Source organism: Bombyx mandarina, chromosome 01 (genome assembly GCF_030267445.1).
Source record: "Bombyx mandarina strain Sakado chromosome 01, ASM3026744v2".
Taxonomy (NCBI): Eukaryota; Metazoa; Arthropoda; class Insecta; order Lepidoptera; family Bombycidae; genus Bombyx; species Bombyx mandarina.
Window position 1 is genome coordinate 9116736 of NC_143208.1, and position 19332 is coordinate 9136067.

Sequence of the window (19332 nt, forward strand, 5' to 3'; positions counted from 1 at the left end):
GACCAAGACCATAGAATACTTATTTTCTATAAAAATAAGGTAGGGTACTTAATAAATAGAAATAAAACTACAATCTCACATCAATAATCACTTTTATTGATAACATAATAATTTCTACAATGACACATCTTTTAAAGAAGTACGAATAAATACATAATATTATATAAAGATAAGACAAATCTAGTAACAGAACGACATATATATTACTATAATGCAAGTACCGTCTAAAGTGCCTGAAGAGACAAATTCACTTGTTGCCACTTCTAGTTTTCACAGACGCTACAAAGCCAGACGGTTTAGTAATACTATAATATAATTATTATAAATGAAAACTAATTTAAATGAAAAAAAAACACAGAATAAACAAAAACAATTTACAACATCTATTTATTTAAACACCCAGATAATATATAACTAGATGATTATTACAATCACTATATTTTTAATCACTACATTTTTAGCATGAAAAGCAACTACCAGAGTAACGCTTCCATCGTTGTTACGACGAATAATTTTATAATGCGATTATCAAGAAAACACAAAATAGTTCTCGAATAAATTTCGACTTACGATTTAAAAACTACTAAAGAAAATTTTGCTGTTATAGCTTTTCCTAATACTAGTAATCGATAAGCGAGACAAAATTTTATCTTTACGAATGAATAATATTTTAATGAAGAATCTACGCTACGTATCGTAAATTCTATTATTACGTAAACGGACTAAGTCCCTATATAATGTTGAAGTTTCGTATCTAAGGTACATAGCAAAGTTATAAATACCCACCTAAACAATAAAAACAATAGAATAAATAAACAATGTTCAGTGTAAATGAATGATGAAGGCATGTTAACAAAAAAAAAAAATCTCTAAATAAATATTCATAATTTTTAGACACCCCTGAAAAAATAAATAGTAATTTAGTAATTCAAAAATAAACTACAATCATAGTAGATACTTAATCTAATGCACACCTAGACATTTATGATTCAAAAACGTTATATTCTAAAACACCGATAGAGAAAAAATGTATATAATGTTATAGTTTTAACTATAAGTTCATACCATATCATAACCACACTACATTGAATATACTTGGAAATATTATGTGTATGCTTAAATGGAGAAAACGAGTTCACTCGATTATCTGTTCATTGATGAACGTTAGTATTTTTATGAGAACGATAAACTCAGGTAAAACAATAGAATAAATAAACAACGTTCAGTGTAAATGAATGATGAAGGCATGTTAACAAAAAAAATATCTCTAAATAAATATTCATAGTTTTTAGACACCCCTGAAAAAATAAATAGTAATTTAGTAATTCAAAAATAAACTACAATCATAGTAGATACTTAATCTAATGCACACCTAGACATTTATGATTCAAAAACGTTATATTCTAAAACACCGATAGAGAAAAAACGTATATAATGTTATAGTTTTAACTATAAGTTCATACCATATCATAACCATACTACATTGAATATACTAGGAAATATTATGTGTATGCTTGAATGGAGAAAACGAGTTCACTCGATTATCTGTTCATTGATGAATGTTAGTATTTTTATGAGAACGATAAACTCAGGCAATGTCTGAGTCGGTTGCAGTTATTATAGATAAAGTTGATGATACAGAGTAGCTTCTTGTCATAGTACCATAAACGCACCATAGGTGGGGCGCGAGCCGTCAAATCACTCGAACTCCTTTGAGACTTCAGAGATATAGTGAAATCTAAACTCACACACATTAAACATTACTACGACACCAATAATTTAAACGTGCTGCGTATACATTTTACTACGGGGATTAAACTTGTTAAATACTATAATTTCATAGAATATGTCGTCTCTAAGCGACTAAATTAATTGTCCGCTACATACAGGAGAATCGCTATGAATTTCCAGCAAAATGCTACTGTAAGACCCAAACCAACTATCAGGGCAACCCTGCAGAGGTACTGCTATTCTTCGAGGAAGGGGTCAATCTCCTCAAAGTACTCCATTAGTTAATTATCCGGAGTGGTCGGTATCGGGGGAGTGGAGGCGTCGCGTACGGCGTATTTAGTGCAGTTGTTGATTACAATGCAAGCCAGGTTCTTGATTTGATCGTACGGAGCCGGATGGTTCAAGAGAATGTTCAGCAGGCGCAATCCGCCTTCGGCCTCCACCAAATTGCAGTACTTCTCGGCTGAAAATGTTCATAGAATTGACTAACACAATAATAATAATAATTATGATAAAAAAAATTTAAATTTTCGAACGGATAATTATCATTATCACACGTTTTGTTTGCAGGCTGAGGGGCAAGACCGAAAAAAGTGTAACAATGAAAAACAAAACGAGAAACCAACATCTTTTTTCAGTGATTTTTTAAGTACTTCCATCGCATCACCTAGGAAACTGAAACTGAAACTTGTCGTCAATTTTGAGTATGTGCAAAAATATTTTGCTGGTGGTAGGACCTCTTGTGAGTCCGCACGGGTAGGTACCACCACCCCGTCTATTTCCGCCGTGAAGCAGTAATGCGTTTCGGTTCGAAGGGTGGGGTAGCCGTTGTAACTATACTGAGATCTTCGAACTTATATCTACAATACCATATTTACTCGCATTTTACATTCACATTTTATGATTCGTATAATTATTGTATACTGACCCATTTATTTATTTATTCATTACTTAATAAAACGCACAAAAATTTTATTATAACAAAACGAACTCCGTTTCAATTGTTTTGACTTTGCATACCATGCAACAAAATAGTTCAGTATCGGTTCACGCTCTTTGTCGACTTTTTTTATTTATTTAGTTGGCGTACTTTATTTTACTCATTAACAAAAGAGAAAACACGATACATATTGCAAGATAGCCGTCGCAGCACCATGGTTCCTAAGGAATGTAGATCTCCATAATGACCTGGACCTAGAGTCCATCAGTAAGTATCTACAGTCAGCATCAATGTGCCACTTCGACAAAGCGGCACGACATGAGGATCCTCTCATCGTGGCCGCCGGAAACTACACAGCCGACCAAACCGACTGCGGACCAAATGGTAAACTGTCGACGTCGCCCAAAATACGTCATTTCGGATCCAAACGGTGCTTTTTGGTACCCCATCACCGGTCCTGGTTCTCGTCGAACCCGTCGCTGGCGACGAAGGGCTCAACGAGTAAATAAACCCATAGACACAGCCCACTGTGTTTCTCGCCGGATCTTCTTAGTGGGTCGCGTTTCCGATCCGGTGGTAGATTCTGCGAAGCATGGCCCTTGTTAGGGTTTGTCTTAGCAACGTCGTCAGATTTGAGCCTCGCGAGCTCACCTACACCTCAAGGCGAAGCTGAAATAGCCTCTCAAGGCTATCAGCATAGGTAGGGGAAAAAAAACGATACCTACATCAAATGAATATAGACCTTGAATTGTCAGTGATTAAGGTCGAAATTCGATTAATCGTATACAATAAACTCTAGTACTAACGGTAGACTGTGGTGAGGTTGGCGAGCGCCCACACGGCCCAGTGCTGGCACTGCGGTGTGTGGTGAGCGTGGAGCAGACTCAGTATCGGTTCGAAGGAGCGATAGTTGATGTTGCGTTCGGCGTGCAGGTCCCAGCGCTCGACGGCGGTGGCCACGCGGTGCAGCACGCAGACGCGGCTCGGCTCGTCGACGGTCCAAGCGCCCGGCCCGTCAGACGCCATGTGGGCCAGCACCCCAGCCGCATTGTAGCTAACCTAAAACACAATGCCATTGAACGTGCTGTGGGTATAGTAAGCGGCACGTAAGTTGGCAAGGTTTTGGTGTAGTGGGGGTAATGTCGCGCATAGTGCACATTGCAACAAAAAAATGGTCACTTTTATTGCCCGCATATAATTTAATTTTATTTTATGAAATTTTTTATTTGCCATAATTTATTTTCAAGTCTGTGTGTTTAGAAAAAAGTTAAAGAAAAGAGAGGAATTCGTGAAGTATATTAGGTGTTATAATAAAATACAATAAAAAGTTAAGAAGTTTATTTAAAAAAATATAGTTAATATTAAAAATTATGTGTCGCCGTCGTCACTATCATTTTCTAATAGTGCTACCCCTTGGATTAAATTTATGGTAGCACCTGAGCTGGTGGAAGGAGTTGCCTCCTCATCGTCGACATGACGAAGAGTCGCTGTCGTCACTGACGTAAATAATAAAACGGCTCAGTGACTGAATCGACTATATGGTCATTGGTATTTGGTCCTGATATTGCAAACAAACTTAAAACAATAACACTCGTAACAAAAACTAAATTTAAAACAATAATAACAACTCGTAAGTAAAACTCAATATAAACAAAGGGTTCCTACAACTTTAGTAGGCGCATGTGTAACCGGGAGCGAACGGAACGTGGACGCGGTGCGGGAGGCAAGGGTCGACTGACTCACCAATCGCGCGCTCGGAACCGTGCTACGTCTTTCCCCGCGTCCCGCTTGACAACCAAAGAGACCTAAAAAACGACTTCTGCGCATCTAACGACTCTTGCCAAGTTACGTGCCGGGGACTATATACGACAAAGGGAAGATCTTCCACCGAGCGGGTGATATTTGCTCGGTAGACCGACGGTCCGAATGTTGTTGTTTCGGAAATGTATATATGCGAGCTTATCTTGAAAATGTCGTAAGCGAGATTCAAGCATCTGTCAAATATCTTGTGTTCTGTGATGGCTACCGACACAATTCCATTGAAGTCGTCGCGGCCTAAACGATATGACGGATATGATGTCCGGTGCATTCGTATGTAGTAGTAGCTATGGGTTCGAATCCCGCCGGCAGGTACCATTTTTTCCAACAAAATACGTACCTGGTGTGTACTACTGTATTACTGGTGGTAGAACCTCTTGTGAGTCCGCATGGGTAGATACCACCACCCTGCCTATTTCTGCCGTGAAGCAGTAATGCGTTTCGGTTGGAAGGGTGGGGCTGCCGTTGTAACTATACTGAAACCTTAGAACTAATATCTCAAGGTAGGTGGCGCATTTACGTTGTAGATGTCTATGGGCTCCAGTAACCACTTAACATCAGGTGGGACGTGAGCTCGTCCAACCATCTAAGCAATAAAAATAAGAATAAAAACCTAAAAAATGTTCACGATTTACTTCCATAGTGAAGTAATAACATCGTGTAATAAAAATCACACCCGCAAAATTATTATTTGCGTAATTACTGGTGGAAGGACGTGTTGAGAGTTGGGAGTCCGCACGGGTAGGTACCACCGCCCCGCCTATTTCTGCTTTGAAGCAGTAATGCGTTTCGGTTTGAAGGGCGGGGTAGCGGATGTACGGTTAAAAGTGACACCTTATAAAACTCATTTTTTAAGGTGGGTGGCAGCATTTACCTTGTAGATGCTGCCCACCTGGTGTTAAGCGGTTACCGGAGCGTAACCGCTTAACACCAGGTGGGCCGTGAGCTCGTCTACTAACCTAAGCAAAAAAAAAGAAACAATGCTTTTAGTTAATAAGACAACTCTAGCATCCAGAATTTTTTGACAATTTAGTGTGGCCAGACGAAAACAGTTCTGACGCTACGCATTAAATTTTTGGACCTGCTAACTACAAGATACATTGTACTAAACTTAGGCCAACCAGACGAGATAATAAACGTAAACAAGCGGACCGTTACTGAGTTACATTGCGATAGCGAGGGATTATTATCTCTGTCCTTATCACTCGTACGCGCAGTTATGGCGTCAGTTGGTCGACAACAGCTGTCGTTGTGTGTTTCGTGGTACAGGAAAGCACCGAGTATCGCAGTTGTCAACATTTGGTCCGCCATTTTGTGAACAAGTTCATTCCTGTTTGGATTGCGTTCGAAGTGATACATATTTTTTCGTTTCCGTATTTACTTGGTTTGTTGTTGTTATTATTCCGTTTTTGTTAGTTTTATTTTTGATTTTTGCTGTTATTGTGAGTACTTAGTTAAAAATATAATTAATAAATAATACTTAGCAAAAAAATTTAAGGTGGAAGTCCTAAGACTGCCACCTTATCATTGCGAGCTCAATCCCATTGAACTCGTATGGGCTGACATAAAGGGACACGTAGCTCGCAATAATACTACATTTAAATTTGAAGATATGAAAAAACTGCTACAAGAGGGGATCCAACGTGTATCTGCTGATAAATGGCGAAATTGTGTGGATCATGTTATAAAAATCGAGGACAATTTTTATAGCAATATTGACAACATGATTGATAATACAATAGATAGTTTTATCATAAACACAGCTGACTCGGACTCTTCCGACGAATCATCTTTGTCTAGTACAGATGACAGCGATTAAAATTCGAACTTTGTAATAATTTATTTACATAAAAATGTTTTTTACTCCTGAAACTTTGTTTACATTTTTTATCTCGTCTGGTTGGCCTTACATTACGAATCATTATAAATAAATTTAGAAAAAAAAAAACGAGAATTTTTTTAAAGTCCCTACCATACAAAAAAAAAGACTATTCCTAAAAATCTAATCGCTTAATTTACACAATAATTAGTGTTTCTTGTGAAACCGACAGACGTGAAGTAACTATGAGTTCGGATGTACACAGAATTACATCTTCTTTTTTATTCTAGTTTCATTCGCTGCGAACTATAACTTTGATTTTACTGGGCAGACGGCATTTCGTAAGGCCGCACGTGTCAGTACCGCCTCTCCGCCTATTTCTGCTTCAAGCAGTCATACATTTAGCCAAGGAGCTATTACACAATGCAATTAAGATTTTGCCTTCATTCGTTAATGGTGTATATAGACGCTGATACAATACATAGTATAAAATTTTGGAGTGAGCTATATAAAACACATACATACGAAAACATATATGCATTTCATACACGGAAGATGCGAAATGTCATAGAAGTATTCTGTCTCATTCACTCACAGGCTAAAATTTTATAAAGTTTGTTTGTCTTTTTTTAGTGTCGCTTTTTCGTTTCATCACATTACAAACCACAAGGGCGTTAAGAATCCAGACTACAAATGCTTAAGATGTTTAAATAATGATATAGTGGCCAATGTGGAGTCGAATTAATAAATAAATTAAAGCGTTTTCATTTAATTAACAATACAGACCTCAATTCCATCACTGGAAGAATCCAGGAGGTCATAGAAGACCGTAAGGAACAGTTTGTTCATTAGCTGAGGACGCAGTTCACCGACCTCCGCGACATTTCCCAGTAAGCCCATCATATTACGAAGCAATTCTTCTTTGTCTGGGAAATTCTGTAAATTAATTAAAAATTAGTTTACTTATTGTTTTAAATGTGTTTCATTCGCAAATATAACCAAAATATAAAGGTCCAAGCGTAAAATCTATGAAGTGCTGTTGACTTTAGTTCGGACTCTACGCACATACGTCGCTACATACAAGCCGAGCACAAATTCGGTTTTCGAATATAATAAGGCCGTGTGCTGAGCGTTAGCTAATATTAGCTAAGCTCAGAATTAGAAAAGCTCACAGTTTGATCTAATTTATTTGGAATTAACTCTGCCCTTGGTGGCGGCAACTCCGGATTTAAAAAGGTTGGTCAGAAGAGGTACCTCCCGTATACTAACCGTAAAAAGCCAACACCGAATATCAGGCGGCGGTTGAGCAACCTAATATCCTGTGTAACCAGAAGTGGTCACCAGACGACAGAAAGATCTAAATCATCTCTGAAAGACTGATCCGGAAAGACGTCGGAACCCACGGCGACTATATTCCCAAGAAAACACCTGTCACCCTGAATATAGTAGAAAAAGAAAGCGACTTGTTGGACCGGACGGTGTGAAATATGCTACCGAAGCTCCACCTGCGCAGGAACAACGTCTGAACATAAAAAATCTTCTAGTGCGCATTGGCCTCAAACGAAACCTACATTACAACGGACACATTGCCAGGGAAGACACGAGCCAATCTTGAAAAAACTGGTGATTACTGACAAAGTAGAAGGGACAAAGGTCACGGGGTGCAGTGCAACGCATTGGTCTAACCAGATCAATACTGCCCTCGATCATACTATTTCCGATACTTAGAGTCGCCCAAAGGAGACGAACGAGATGGCACAACGTAATGAGGATGAAACTCATGGATGAAAGTGGTCACGACCCTCTGACCCGAAGAACACGACTGAAGGAGCACTTGGTTTAACTTTTGATTGTGGTTATTAGAAGACGCAATTCCTTTTCTTATAATATAGCCACAATACGAATGTCCAATTATGGCCTACCAAAACATTATTTATTTATCAATGTCGCAACTATAGATCGAAGTACTCGAAAATAGACTACGCTTGTTCAGGAATGTTTAAGACTTACTATATTCTTTTCAACGCGAAGAACACATTTTTGAATCATACGAGACGACATATAATTTTTTCGTATATTTAAATCAACACCCTACTTAGTAAAACATGTTTCTACCCATGAACAAGTCATCGATCGCCTATAATTAAAAACCGCTTCAAAGATTATTACTACGAATTTGTTCCCTATCTTAAAATATGAAGAAAATATTAATTGTGTCAATTATAAATTCACTCAATTGTACCTAAACTGTTGTAAAAAGACTTTAATGTCCTTGTCAAATTAAACAATTTTACAAAAAATCCATAAAAATAACGAGATTCATGTCTTTATAGCTCAACTACTTAATATATCGTCCATGCAGCTTAGTCAATAATAATCACGGTCAATAATAATAATCAAAATAACAATCTCTGTCGGAACTATACTTGTACATTATATTTATTTAGCAGATTATTTAGGACAGCACGAAGCACGTGCTAAAAGCACGTCAAAAGACATATTTTAAAATTCGCGACATCGTTCTTGATATAGCAGACATTAACTCATTTACCTAGATAAAATACATTGCAAACATTTGACGAACAGGCGGATAGACCGCTTCGGAAAGTTGTGTTTAGCTTATACCTTTACTTTTTGCAACATTATTATGAAAATTCGGTTCTCTTTGTCACTCCACTCATTTCACGTTAGACCACGAAAAATTCTATGTATACAAGGCATAACATAAGAACAGAAACTTACATCCAGTTCGAGTTTTTTCAAAGCAAAATTCCATATCGACTGTACACATTTTGTTTAGATACTTACTTTAAGACATGCCAGGAAAAATTCCATGCCGCGGTTCTCGAGGAATCTTTGACAATTCTGTGGCGTTTCGTCAGTAACGTTCCACATAGTGGACCAGGCCACCTCCAAAACATCGTCGCATATGCGCCGATTCAGGCGATCCGATATCAAGTTCAACATTTTCTAAAATAATAAAAAAAAAACCATAAAACGATTCATATAATAATATTTTTTTCTTATTTTCGTATATATTTTTTTTTGTTCGAAACATCAAGCTTACAACATCACAAATCATTGTTTTAGCTATCCTCCGATGCAATGTTAATATTGCAAAACAGTCAAATTCTAATCGCAATCATAACATTTCAAACACACTGCCGCCGTGAGCCACAACGATAATGTTGAGGTGTATTAGTATTAATTATTGATTTTAGCTTATAAATTAGAGAAATCGTCATATATGCCAATAGTACCTACTACCAATATATCGTTTGGCTATAATGAGCACGCGAGCTCACGTGTCGTTGTTTAAAGCTGCAAAATTCAATTTTATACATATTCATATTTTTTGTAATTACCTAGTCAGGTCATAAATTCTGTCACATGTTTAATGTAAAATAATTGAAACAAGTTTATTCATTATGTAACCATTCATATACCAAAATGAACTTAACAAAACATAGATTCTTATGACACTAAAGTTTATTCAAAATGACCTCCGTGATTTTAATACAGGCCTTCAATCTGCGCGGCCAGTCGTCTATCGCAGCACGAACGAGGTCCATGTCAATATCGGCGGCTGCCTTAATCAAGGATGTCTTGAGTGACTCCAAATTGGGATGAGGCTTTGAGCACGCCTTTTCCTCCAAGTGTTGCCATATCTTGTAATCTAACGGATTCAAATCTGGACTGGAGGAGGGCCAGTCTTCGTGTCGGATGAAGTTGATTTCACGCGCCGCCAGCCAGTCTTGTGTGCTCTTCGCTCTATGAGCTGGCGCCGAATCTTGTTGGAATACCCAGTGCCTGTTATTGAACATGGTATGAGAAACAGGTTCCACAAGGTTCGTCAGGACTGTATTTTGATACACAACTGCATTCGTTTTTACACCTTTCTCACAAAAATGTACCTCTGTTAAGCCCCAATAAGAAACTCCCAATCATACCATGAGCGACGATGGAAAATGACCTCGTTGGACACGCGGAATACGGTTGCTCGCTTCTTCACTACTGTGTGCGTACACCTTATCATTTTGTTTGTTGTAGCTCTCTTCTACGGTAAAAATTTTTTCATCCGAAAAAAGAATTTCCCGATATTTTTTCCCCGCGTACCGCTTCAACAAAGCGCGGCATCTCTTCAGTCTCAGGTCCATTAGACGAGCATTCAAACGATGTCCTGTTTTTCTTCGATATGCCCGAAACCCTAAGTTTTCATTTAACACCCTTTTCACCGTGGTTCTGCTTAACCCCATCTGAAGGGCCAACAGTTTCTGCTTACGTTTGGGATTTCTTTGAATTCGCGCCTTCACAGCTTTTATCACTGCTGGAGTCCTAACAGACCGAGGGCGACCACTTCTTGACCTGTCATCTACACTAGAGTCTTCATTGTATCGTTTGATGGTACGATAAACGAATCTTTTGGTTATATTCAAATTTTTCAGTATGTTAAAAATTTGAATTGGCGCGTAACCGCAACGATGCAACGCAATAACTGCAACACGGTCTTCTTTAAGCGTCCACTCCATATTTAAAAATGAGTAAAATTCTAAAAGTATACATTTTTATTTTCATGAACAATTCGATATTCGAATTCAATAAACTTTTTTGTGGCCAGCATTCTAAAAGAAAAGTTTTTACTGTGTGACAATACTTATGACCTGACTAGGTAATTATCTGGGAAATTGTTTCAGGAAAGCTTAAATGTGGCATCATCTTATTCAAATCACGTACATATATGGTACAATGTTTCAAGGCCGCACAGAGAAATCTTACAATTTTTTTTTCTTAGTCGGAAACTCTTGTCAGAGTCGTCGTGGTTAAGCTGACGATATGCACGCAGAAGCATTCGTTAGGTCCCCAATTGTTTCGAGGATTGCCTTCTTGGCGTTGCGCTTCCAGACCTGGCAGTTCTGGTTGACTTTCTTTTTTTATTAGGTCAGTTCAATGTGTTAGTGATCGGCCGAATGATCTCTTGCTTTCCTGGCCTTGAACGATTAGTATCTTCATCATCTCCTTTTTCTGGATGTGACCAAAGAACTTTAAAATACGCAATTTCACAGTTGACGAAAGTCAGTCTTTGATAAAGAATTCTTTGAAGATGGATGCATTGATGGTGAATGCCATCCACGGGATCTTTAGGAGACGTCTCCAGCCCCACAGACACAGCCCATTGAGTTTCTCGCCGGATCTTCTCAGTTGGTCGCGTTTCCGATCCGGTGGTACATTCTGCGAAGCACTGCTCTTGCTAGGGCCAGTGTTAGCAACACTTCGGTTCGAGCCCCGTGAGCTCACCTACACGTTAGGGCGAAGCATAGGTAGGAATAAAAAGAACCACATCTCGAGGGCATCTTTTTTACGGTGATCATGCAGTCTTAGAGACAAGGTTTCGGCTCCATAGAGAAAGATTGGAAACATAAGACATTTCATCAATTTGATCTCAGCTGTTCCACTGCCAACTTAGTGATGGATCTCATCACCATATCTTCCAGTGCTTATGGCTTGCAGATTTTAGAGGCGCGGTAGATGTAGATATGTGAAAATTCGCAATTATAATAGCTGTTTTGTACATCGGTTCTAAGTTATTCAGTCCTGTCTACTATCATCATCTTCGTCTTGGCCCGGCTAATAGCAGAGTCCGAATTTAAGGCTGGTAATTCTTTCAAATATAATGAATAGTTTGGAACATGTTTACAATTATATTATGATTTTGGTCGTGGTTTCCGGTCGAGAAACGTCTAGCTATTTCGGCAAAATTTGTTTACAAATAAGATTACATTTTATTATATATCGAATAGTCACAACGAAGTAAAATAAAATTAAAAAATTAAAATCTTAAAACATACTAGAACGAATACAATTTTAAACAGATTGATACCGTGACTATTTGACCTCCGATATCGAGAAACGGAGAGTTCCGAAAACAGCACTACATGCCTTACGTCCAGTATTCTATCGGGCACCTCTAAAATGATGGATATCGTTTAAGCGACGAACTAACATGTTCTGTCATTGGTTATGAGCGCGATAACGCGGAATCCGGTTTATCGCGTTCACTCATAACACAGGCCTGCATTGATTCGACAACAAAATTTTACTATTTGTTATTATTAAGCAACTGTGGAATCTAAATTTCGAGGACACGATCTGTTTTATTATTAAAAAAATTCTAATAGTTTAACTCAACCGGTCGTGTGCCCAACATAAAACAAAATCAGCCAATAGTAATAAAGATACCTAAGGCAGAGGAATGTTTGATGTAATATGATAGGGTTTGGAGATTCATTACCGATTTCTTAGAAGGAGACATGCAACGTCTTATTTTCATGTAACTTCATAAAACGCGTCGGATGATTTAAATTTTATAACTAATTGAAACACATCGTTCTTTTAATATGTTTCAAATTAAAATTCCTTAATACGCGTGCACAGTAAAATATTTGTTTCTAAATCGATTGCAGATTTAACCACGTAGGTATACATAACAAAGCATTGCACGAATCGTTAATCTAAAAACATTTACTTACAAATTTATATTTGAACATTCGAATGAATACTACCGTTCCATAATTAACTGTTTGAGCAACAAACATTAGAATATACAAAGTTAACTATTTAGAAACACTACATTGTTACAAATTCTTACCTTGATCTAATTGGCAGCAATGTCAGGTACGAACTTAATCATGTTATAAAAGAACGTTCAAATTTAGGTTGATAATTATTTTTACTATGCATTCTAATGACCATTTCCCGCAAGCGATATCTGCCATTTTTTTTTTCACCGTTGATATTCTAATGAACGCTACGTTAATCACGAAGATACGTCTTCAATGACAAATTTACTAAAGCGCACAATAACGAATTTAATACGTGATTACAGAAATCGTACGATCTAATTAAATGGCTTCGAGTTCCCTTATAGTTGTAGCTTCTATAGTCAGTGTATTTTGCAAGGCACATTCAATTATTGAAAATTAAATTTTTGAAACATTCAATAGTGAAAATTCAGTGTATTGTTCTAATCAAACAAAGTATAAACCCACCCATATTGAAGATATCGTGAATTAAATACTTATTGCAATAATATTATCATTATGTAACGATTGCATGTACTGATAACTGTTTCGGTTTTATAACTATTTTAATATATATGTATACCATTCAAAAATAAGTTTTTATTTGAAAGCATCATGGATATTAGTTTTAAAATTACGGGAAAACTGATATTTTTACATGGTAGTTCATATTCCCATTTCCCTAGCACGTCCGCTCTATAATATCGATGACGTCATAAAGCCTAAAGAGCAACTCCCATTAGCAGATCTGAATTGTTTTTCTGTTATCATTTTCGAAATTGACTTAAATTTGTTTGTTTTAAATTCTGGATTTTATATAAAAAGCGGTATCGGCGTAAGCATAGCGCAAGCGTGTCGACGGCAAAAAACAATATGCAGGACGTGAACCTGACGTGAACTCCCCTCCCACCCCCGACTGCCAATCAATACGGTATATGCGCGAACTACGTGCGCAAAGTTTAAAAATACGAAATCGCCTTTTTCATCCACTGCGCAACGATTTACTTCGTGGAAAAGCATCTTTATAACACATCCCATGCCATAAATATTCGTACAAACTAACTAATAAAACTTCATTCGTAGTTTGAAGCACCTGAAATACATCTAAAAGTTTAAAAAGATCATGGCTACGCCCTGCTTATCGCGCCCACCGCTGCACTGAGTTACGCCGGCACTTTAAATCCAGCTTTATTAAACATAGCATTGTGGGTGCAAACGGCTATTTCCTAAATACTATGTTTGATATTTCGCACCCATCGTCGCAACCGCGCTAGGGCCGTATTGTGTAGACTGTGAATGTGCACTAATACGCAACAATTAGGAAATTTAGAAAACAATAAAATTCTATGTATTCGTAAAAAAAGTTGCAGTTAAATAATTGAGAATATTAAAATATTTCGCCTAATTAACAAGATGACCGAAATTAAAATATGATTAAAACGCAAATTAATACTCTTTTATGCAAACAAATAAACGTAAGAAGCATTATTGAATAGTTAGAATGGGGGGCTTATAGTTTTCAATATAATTATAGTACCTCTCAATATTACAAAAAAAGAAAAACACAAAACCCAGACGACTTTTATCCACTTTACATAATTATGTTATTTCATTTCAATAATAGCCCTCATGTAAATTCATTATCAAACATTTCAAATTTCTTCTTTTTCAAGGATTTCACACATGCTGTTTACGGACCCCTTGTTCAAAATTCGCATCTCAATATGAACTTCAATTAACATTTATTGAATTTAAACAATATCAGTTGAAACTGTGACGTGAAATGCATCACTTTATTTACTTCTCTATCAAAACAAAGGTCCGAGGGTAAATTTAATTTTATATAACTTTATTTCAAAGGAAACTGATAAAAATTTCAAAAAGGAAATCTTGTTTTAATATTTTCTTCAAAACTGAGAAAAATTGCATGGAAGTCGTTCTTAAATTGTTTTTTACGTGTATTAGTTTTATCGGATCCAAAAACAGTATTTGAATCATTACATAAAATCTATATTCTAACATCACAATGCCTGATGGCAGATATGATTAATCGTTGAGTTTTAGTGTATATTCTATAGTTAGTTTGTCCCTTATTCGGGTCCCGCGTAATGAAGTTACGTTAACTGCATCTAGTAGATAATGTCGCGGCATTTTCGAAAAAAGAAAACGGCCGGTATCCTGTTCCCAGGAGCTCGATCACTCGTTGTCAAGGGTATTTGATTTACTTTTGTGTACTTTTCGCTTTTGCTGTGTTATATTTTAATCGAAATCGCAGTAATTTGTAATCAAATCAACATATTCGCGTTGCCACTTTTTAAAATGCAAGTAGATAAGATCCACGTTAATTTGTATTTGGTGATTTTAGTATTTTGAGTTGGTTCGTTCTGGGTCAATTAAGTTTATAATCTTGATAAAATTTACTGCACAATTCTTTAGATCACTTTTAATGAATATAAAATATAGGTATTCTTATGCAACTGTCATGACACGACAAAACTGAGAAAAAATATTGCTCACCAAAACAATTGGATTTACGTGAAATCTGTATTATTATATATTGTAAAATTAGGTACAAATAGGATATGTAGATGATATTACATCCTTACGAATGAAGAATGCGAGTACACATTTTGAAATATAGTATGTTCTAAAAGCTAACCCCAATTGCGCCTTGGTTCCCAAGGAATCTTTTTTGCTTTCCATCAACTTGGCATGCGAGTGAGTTGAGTAAATATATAGCAATCCGTTGAACAAAGCCTTCTTGATTTACATCAGTAACACCGCTTAGGAGTATCTGCACAGCTCGTTCATATTCAAAAAGCTGAAATTAAAGAAAATAGTGTAATTCAATTGTATGTTTGATATCATATTTTAATTGAATTACACATTCGACTTTGTACCACATCATTAGGAATCTTGAATTGACAGAGAGTAAGACATCCATTCCTCATCATGGTGTCATCACCAAGATGTGCATCCATGCCATCCAGTAGTGCTGTTATTATACGCTTCTTCATCTTAATTCCAATACGTTCTTTTTCCTTGCCTTTCACAATATAAAACAAGGTGGCACTGTAAAAATAATAACAAATAAGTCATGGAAACAAGTGCATAAGCAATATTAAGCATTTTTTTTTTAAATTGCTACCTTCCAGATATTTGGATGTGTTTTTCAGACACATGTCTATCCATGGCATCAAGCACAACATTCAAGGCCCGTAACACATTTGTGTTATTTTCATATCTAAACAGGTAATATAGATCATTTAAAACACGGGTCAGCATTACTGGCCTTTCCATATATGCTGCAGCTGCAATTAAAATCTGCTTCTCATTGGCATCACCAGAAATCTTAAACAAAGAAGATTTATTTATTTTTTAACAGGCCTTACACAAATCAGCTACATGAATAGTCCTCTAGTAGTAGTAAGTCCAAAACAGCTGCCAGCTTTCTTAGCATATATAGATATGGTCTCAAGTACAAGAGACAATGTTTTTTAGTACATTGGCAGCTGAATAAGCTTATAACCTGGTCCTAAATGGTTACCAAAACCTATAAATATTACAATGTGGATGCCAACATCCTTCTTAAGAATAGTATAACAGCTGCTTCACTATTCAATTTTATTACTTCTTCATGACAGAAATAGTCAGGGTGATGGTAAGTCACAATAATTGTCAAATACAACTCAGATAAGCAACAGCAGATATTACTCATCAACCGATAACAGTATCTCAAAAAGAAAGTTTTTGATCAGCTTGTGTTGCAAGTACATATGACAAGAAGATGTGGTTGCTCGTAATGAACATTATCAGGAGGCTTAAAGTCAACCATAGAGCAATGGAGACAGCCATGCTTGGAATATCTCTGCAAAAACTATAGTAATAAAATAGCCTAATGAATTACAAGGTTTAAGTAGAAGTGAGTAAGGCATATTGCTTGTAGATCAGCGGTCGGGGAACTTTTTTAACTATTACCCCAAAATATTTTTGTGTAAGTTGATATTACCCCATGGCGAAAAACAAAAAAAAATGAAAATATATACTTTTTACTCACAAAAGTTTAATTTTTACCCCCCAAAATTTCATTTTACCCCATTTGGGGTAATTTACCCTGGTTCCCCGACCGCTGTTGTAGATCAATACTCTTATTCTTGTTGAGACAAAAGGCTACTTTTTCAATTTTATTGGAATAAAGTTATCCTCCGCTTTCAGACTGGAAATACATGTTATAAATAAACAATAGTACCAACCCAAGCAGGTTCTATTCAAAAATAGTTAAAATGAGAATCACAGGGTGGATGAATGCTGGATGAAAAATAATAAAAAGATGCTACTACTAAGGACGAGGAAGTAATAGATTTTTGTTTCAGTGAAAAAGAAGTAATTTTGCTGTTTCGAGTGCAAAATACAAAGCACAGTTAATCTCTTTATAATCTATAAATACTCACCACTTTAGCGGGTATATCATGTCTCTTGCACGCACCATGATGTGTTCCATACAATCCGAGAAAATTCAAAGGGTTATTCACACGAGACACTAGGCCTGGTATATCACAGCGTACTTCAGTTTCCATTTTATCAGAGGTGCTGTCATTGACAGTTGACAATGTTGCAGCTCCTGTTCCAGCTAAATTTGTGCCTGATATGTCAAGTGAAACCAGAGCAGGTAAACTTGTCACTAACTTTGTCAGCACTTCATTTGGATTAAGATATTTTCCATGTCTTTCATTTGACTGTGATATGTCCAGATGTTGTAAAGCTCGAAGACCAATAATCCAATCAGTGATATCTTTGGTCCAGTGCACACTGTGCAGTACTAAAGATCGCAGATTTCGTAATCGAGTTAATGCCCATATTGAACCAGCTGATGCACACTCAGAGAGATCCAAGTGTGTCAGATTGGAGAGAGGTTTAAGGAGCAGTAAGTGGAAAATAGCAAGTCCACGCTTGTGTATAGTAAGTCTCCGAAGTCTAGGTGCAAAAATTATGAAGCCTCGTTGTTTATACGCACTTTCATCTTGAGCTAGGACATGTGTGGCAGGACCAAATTTGAGAGAGACTAAGTTCCTGCTGTTTCTGTTTATTGTTTCCAGTGACATTGGAGAGAGATATTCGCATTGTATGAGTTCAACTTCCTGTGGTTTGTGCTCCATAAGGAATCGAAATCCCTCATCAGTGATGCGGGAATTACGTAGTTTTATGGCGTCGAGGCGTGTACGAAATCGATCGCGAAACAAGTTAGCAATATTGTCGTTAATGCGATTGATTCGTTGGTATATTTCTAGAAATTTTTCACATATTTCAGCAGGAAGTATTATGTCTTCCTTGAGTTTTCGCCAGCGAGTTGTATGATCCAAATCTGTTACTATATTAAGATGTTCAACTAAATATTCCAAACATATCTCAAGTAGGGAATCTGGTGAGGTATCGTACAACGAAGTAATCTCCGCCACCACTTTGTGCGCCATCCTGTCTATATATCTACTGACGATTTAGTAATTATGTGCTGCAAATGAGTTTATTGAAACCTGCCAATTTATATCATTTCGCGAGATTCTTACCCACATACACAATGAAGTCCTTTCACAAATGAACTACTCATTTTTACAGAACAAAGACACTTTTTAGGAGTAACACGGTAGACAGCTTCAATCTTGAATATGGATACCTCAACTGAGAAAAAATCTATATCGAGCGATGCCCGATGGATTCTGCGCAAAGCGCAACCAATAATCTGTGATGGATGCAATGCTACTTTCAGTAAAGTAGAGCAGGTAGGTACAACATACTACATCGAGATAGACATACGTGTAGGTATCTACTATTTACTCACTACTGCTTAATCTTATTCTTTTGGCATAACGAAAACAAATTGATACCGATATCGATGTCTCAATCTTTTGAATTCTAAGGATCGATATATTTGGGCGTATTTTTATATTTCGATATTTTGAAAAATCGATTTTAAATTTTTAGTACAAAAAAGTATAAACAGATGATTTAATTTCATGAATAATTAAGAAATAGTATTTTTATTTTATATTACTTAAGTTTCACGTACATGAGCTCACGACCCACGTGGTTTTCAGTGGTTACTGGAACCTATAAACTTAAACAACGTAAAGGCCGCTACCCAAGTTGAGACATGAATTCTAAGGTCAGTTTACAGTACAACAGTTGCCCTATCCTTCTAGTCGAAGCGCATTAAGGCTTCACAGCAGAAATAGGCAGGGGGGGTGGTACCTACCCGTGTGGACTAACAAGACGTCATGTCATATTATTACTAATTACGCAAATTAATTATTTGCGGGTTTGATTTTTAGCATCATAAACTTTAGGTTACGACGTCTTCGTGTAGTTTTTATCGGTGTTATTGACTTCAGTTAAGTGTTTTAATTTTTTTAATAATGGTTGTTTTAATACTAATACAACTATTTCTAACA

The 19332-nt window shown here is 36.7% G+C and overlaps 1 protein-coding gene across 1 annotated transcript; it reads right to left on the reverse strand.

Moving 5' to 3' along the window:
* Window positions 1-75: 75 nt before the first annotated feature.
* LOC114245173 (protein zer-1 homolog) lies at window positions 76-18761 on the reverse strand. Its single transcript, XM_028177225.2, has 8 exons — window positions 17338-18761; window positions 16035-16237; window positions 15787-15958; window positions 15546-15707; window positions 9117-9278; window positions 7095-7244; window positions 3478-3730; window positions 76-2194 (listed from the first exon to the last, which is right to left on the reverse strand). The coding sequence occupies exons 1-8, from the start codon at window positions 18355-18357 to the stop codon at window positions 2013-2015; spliced, it is 2304 nt and encodes a 767-aa protein (XP_028033026.2). The 5' UTR covers window positions 18358-18761; the 3' UTR covers window positions 76-2012.
* Window positions 18762-19332: the final 571 nt, after the last annotated feature.

Bases quoted from the DNA above. Each gene is read 5' to 3' on its own strand.
- LOC114245173 (XM_028177225.2), bottom strand. From the start codon at position 18,357: ATGGCGCACAAAGTGGTGGCGGAGATTACTTCGTTGTACGATACCTCA. The intron at 15,708-15,786 runs GTACAAAGTCGA...CTTTAATTTCAG, and splicing joins TCAAGATTCCTAATGATGTG to CTTTTTGAATATGAACGAGC. The intron at 9,279-15,545 runs GTTAGCTTTTAG...TTATTATTTTAG, and splicing joins GGAACCAAGGCGCAATTGGG to AAAATGTTGAACTTGATATC.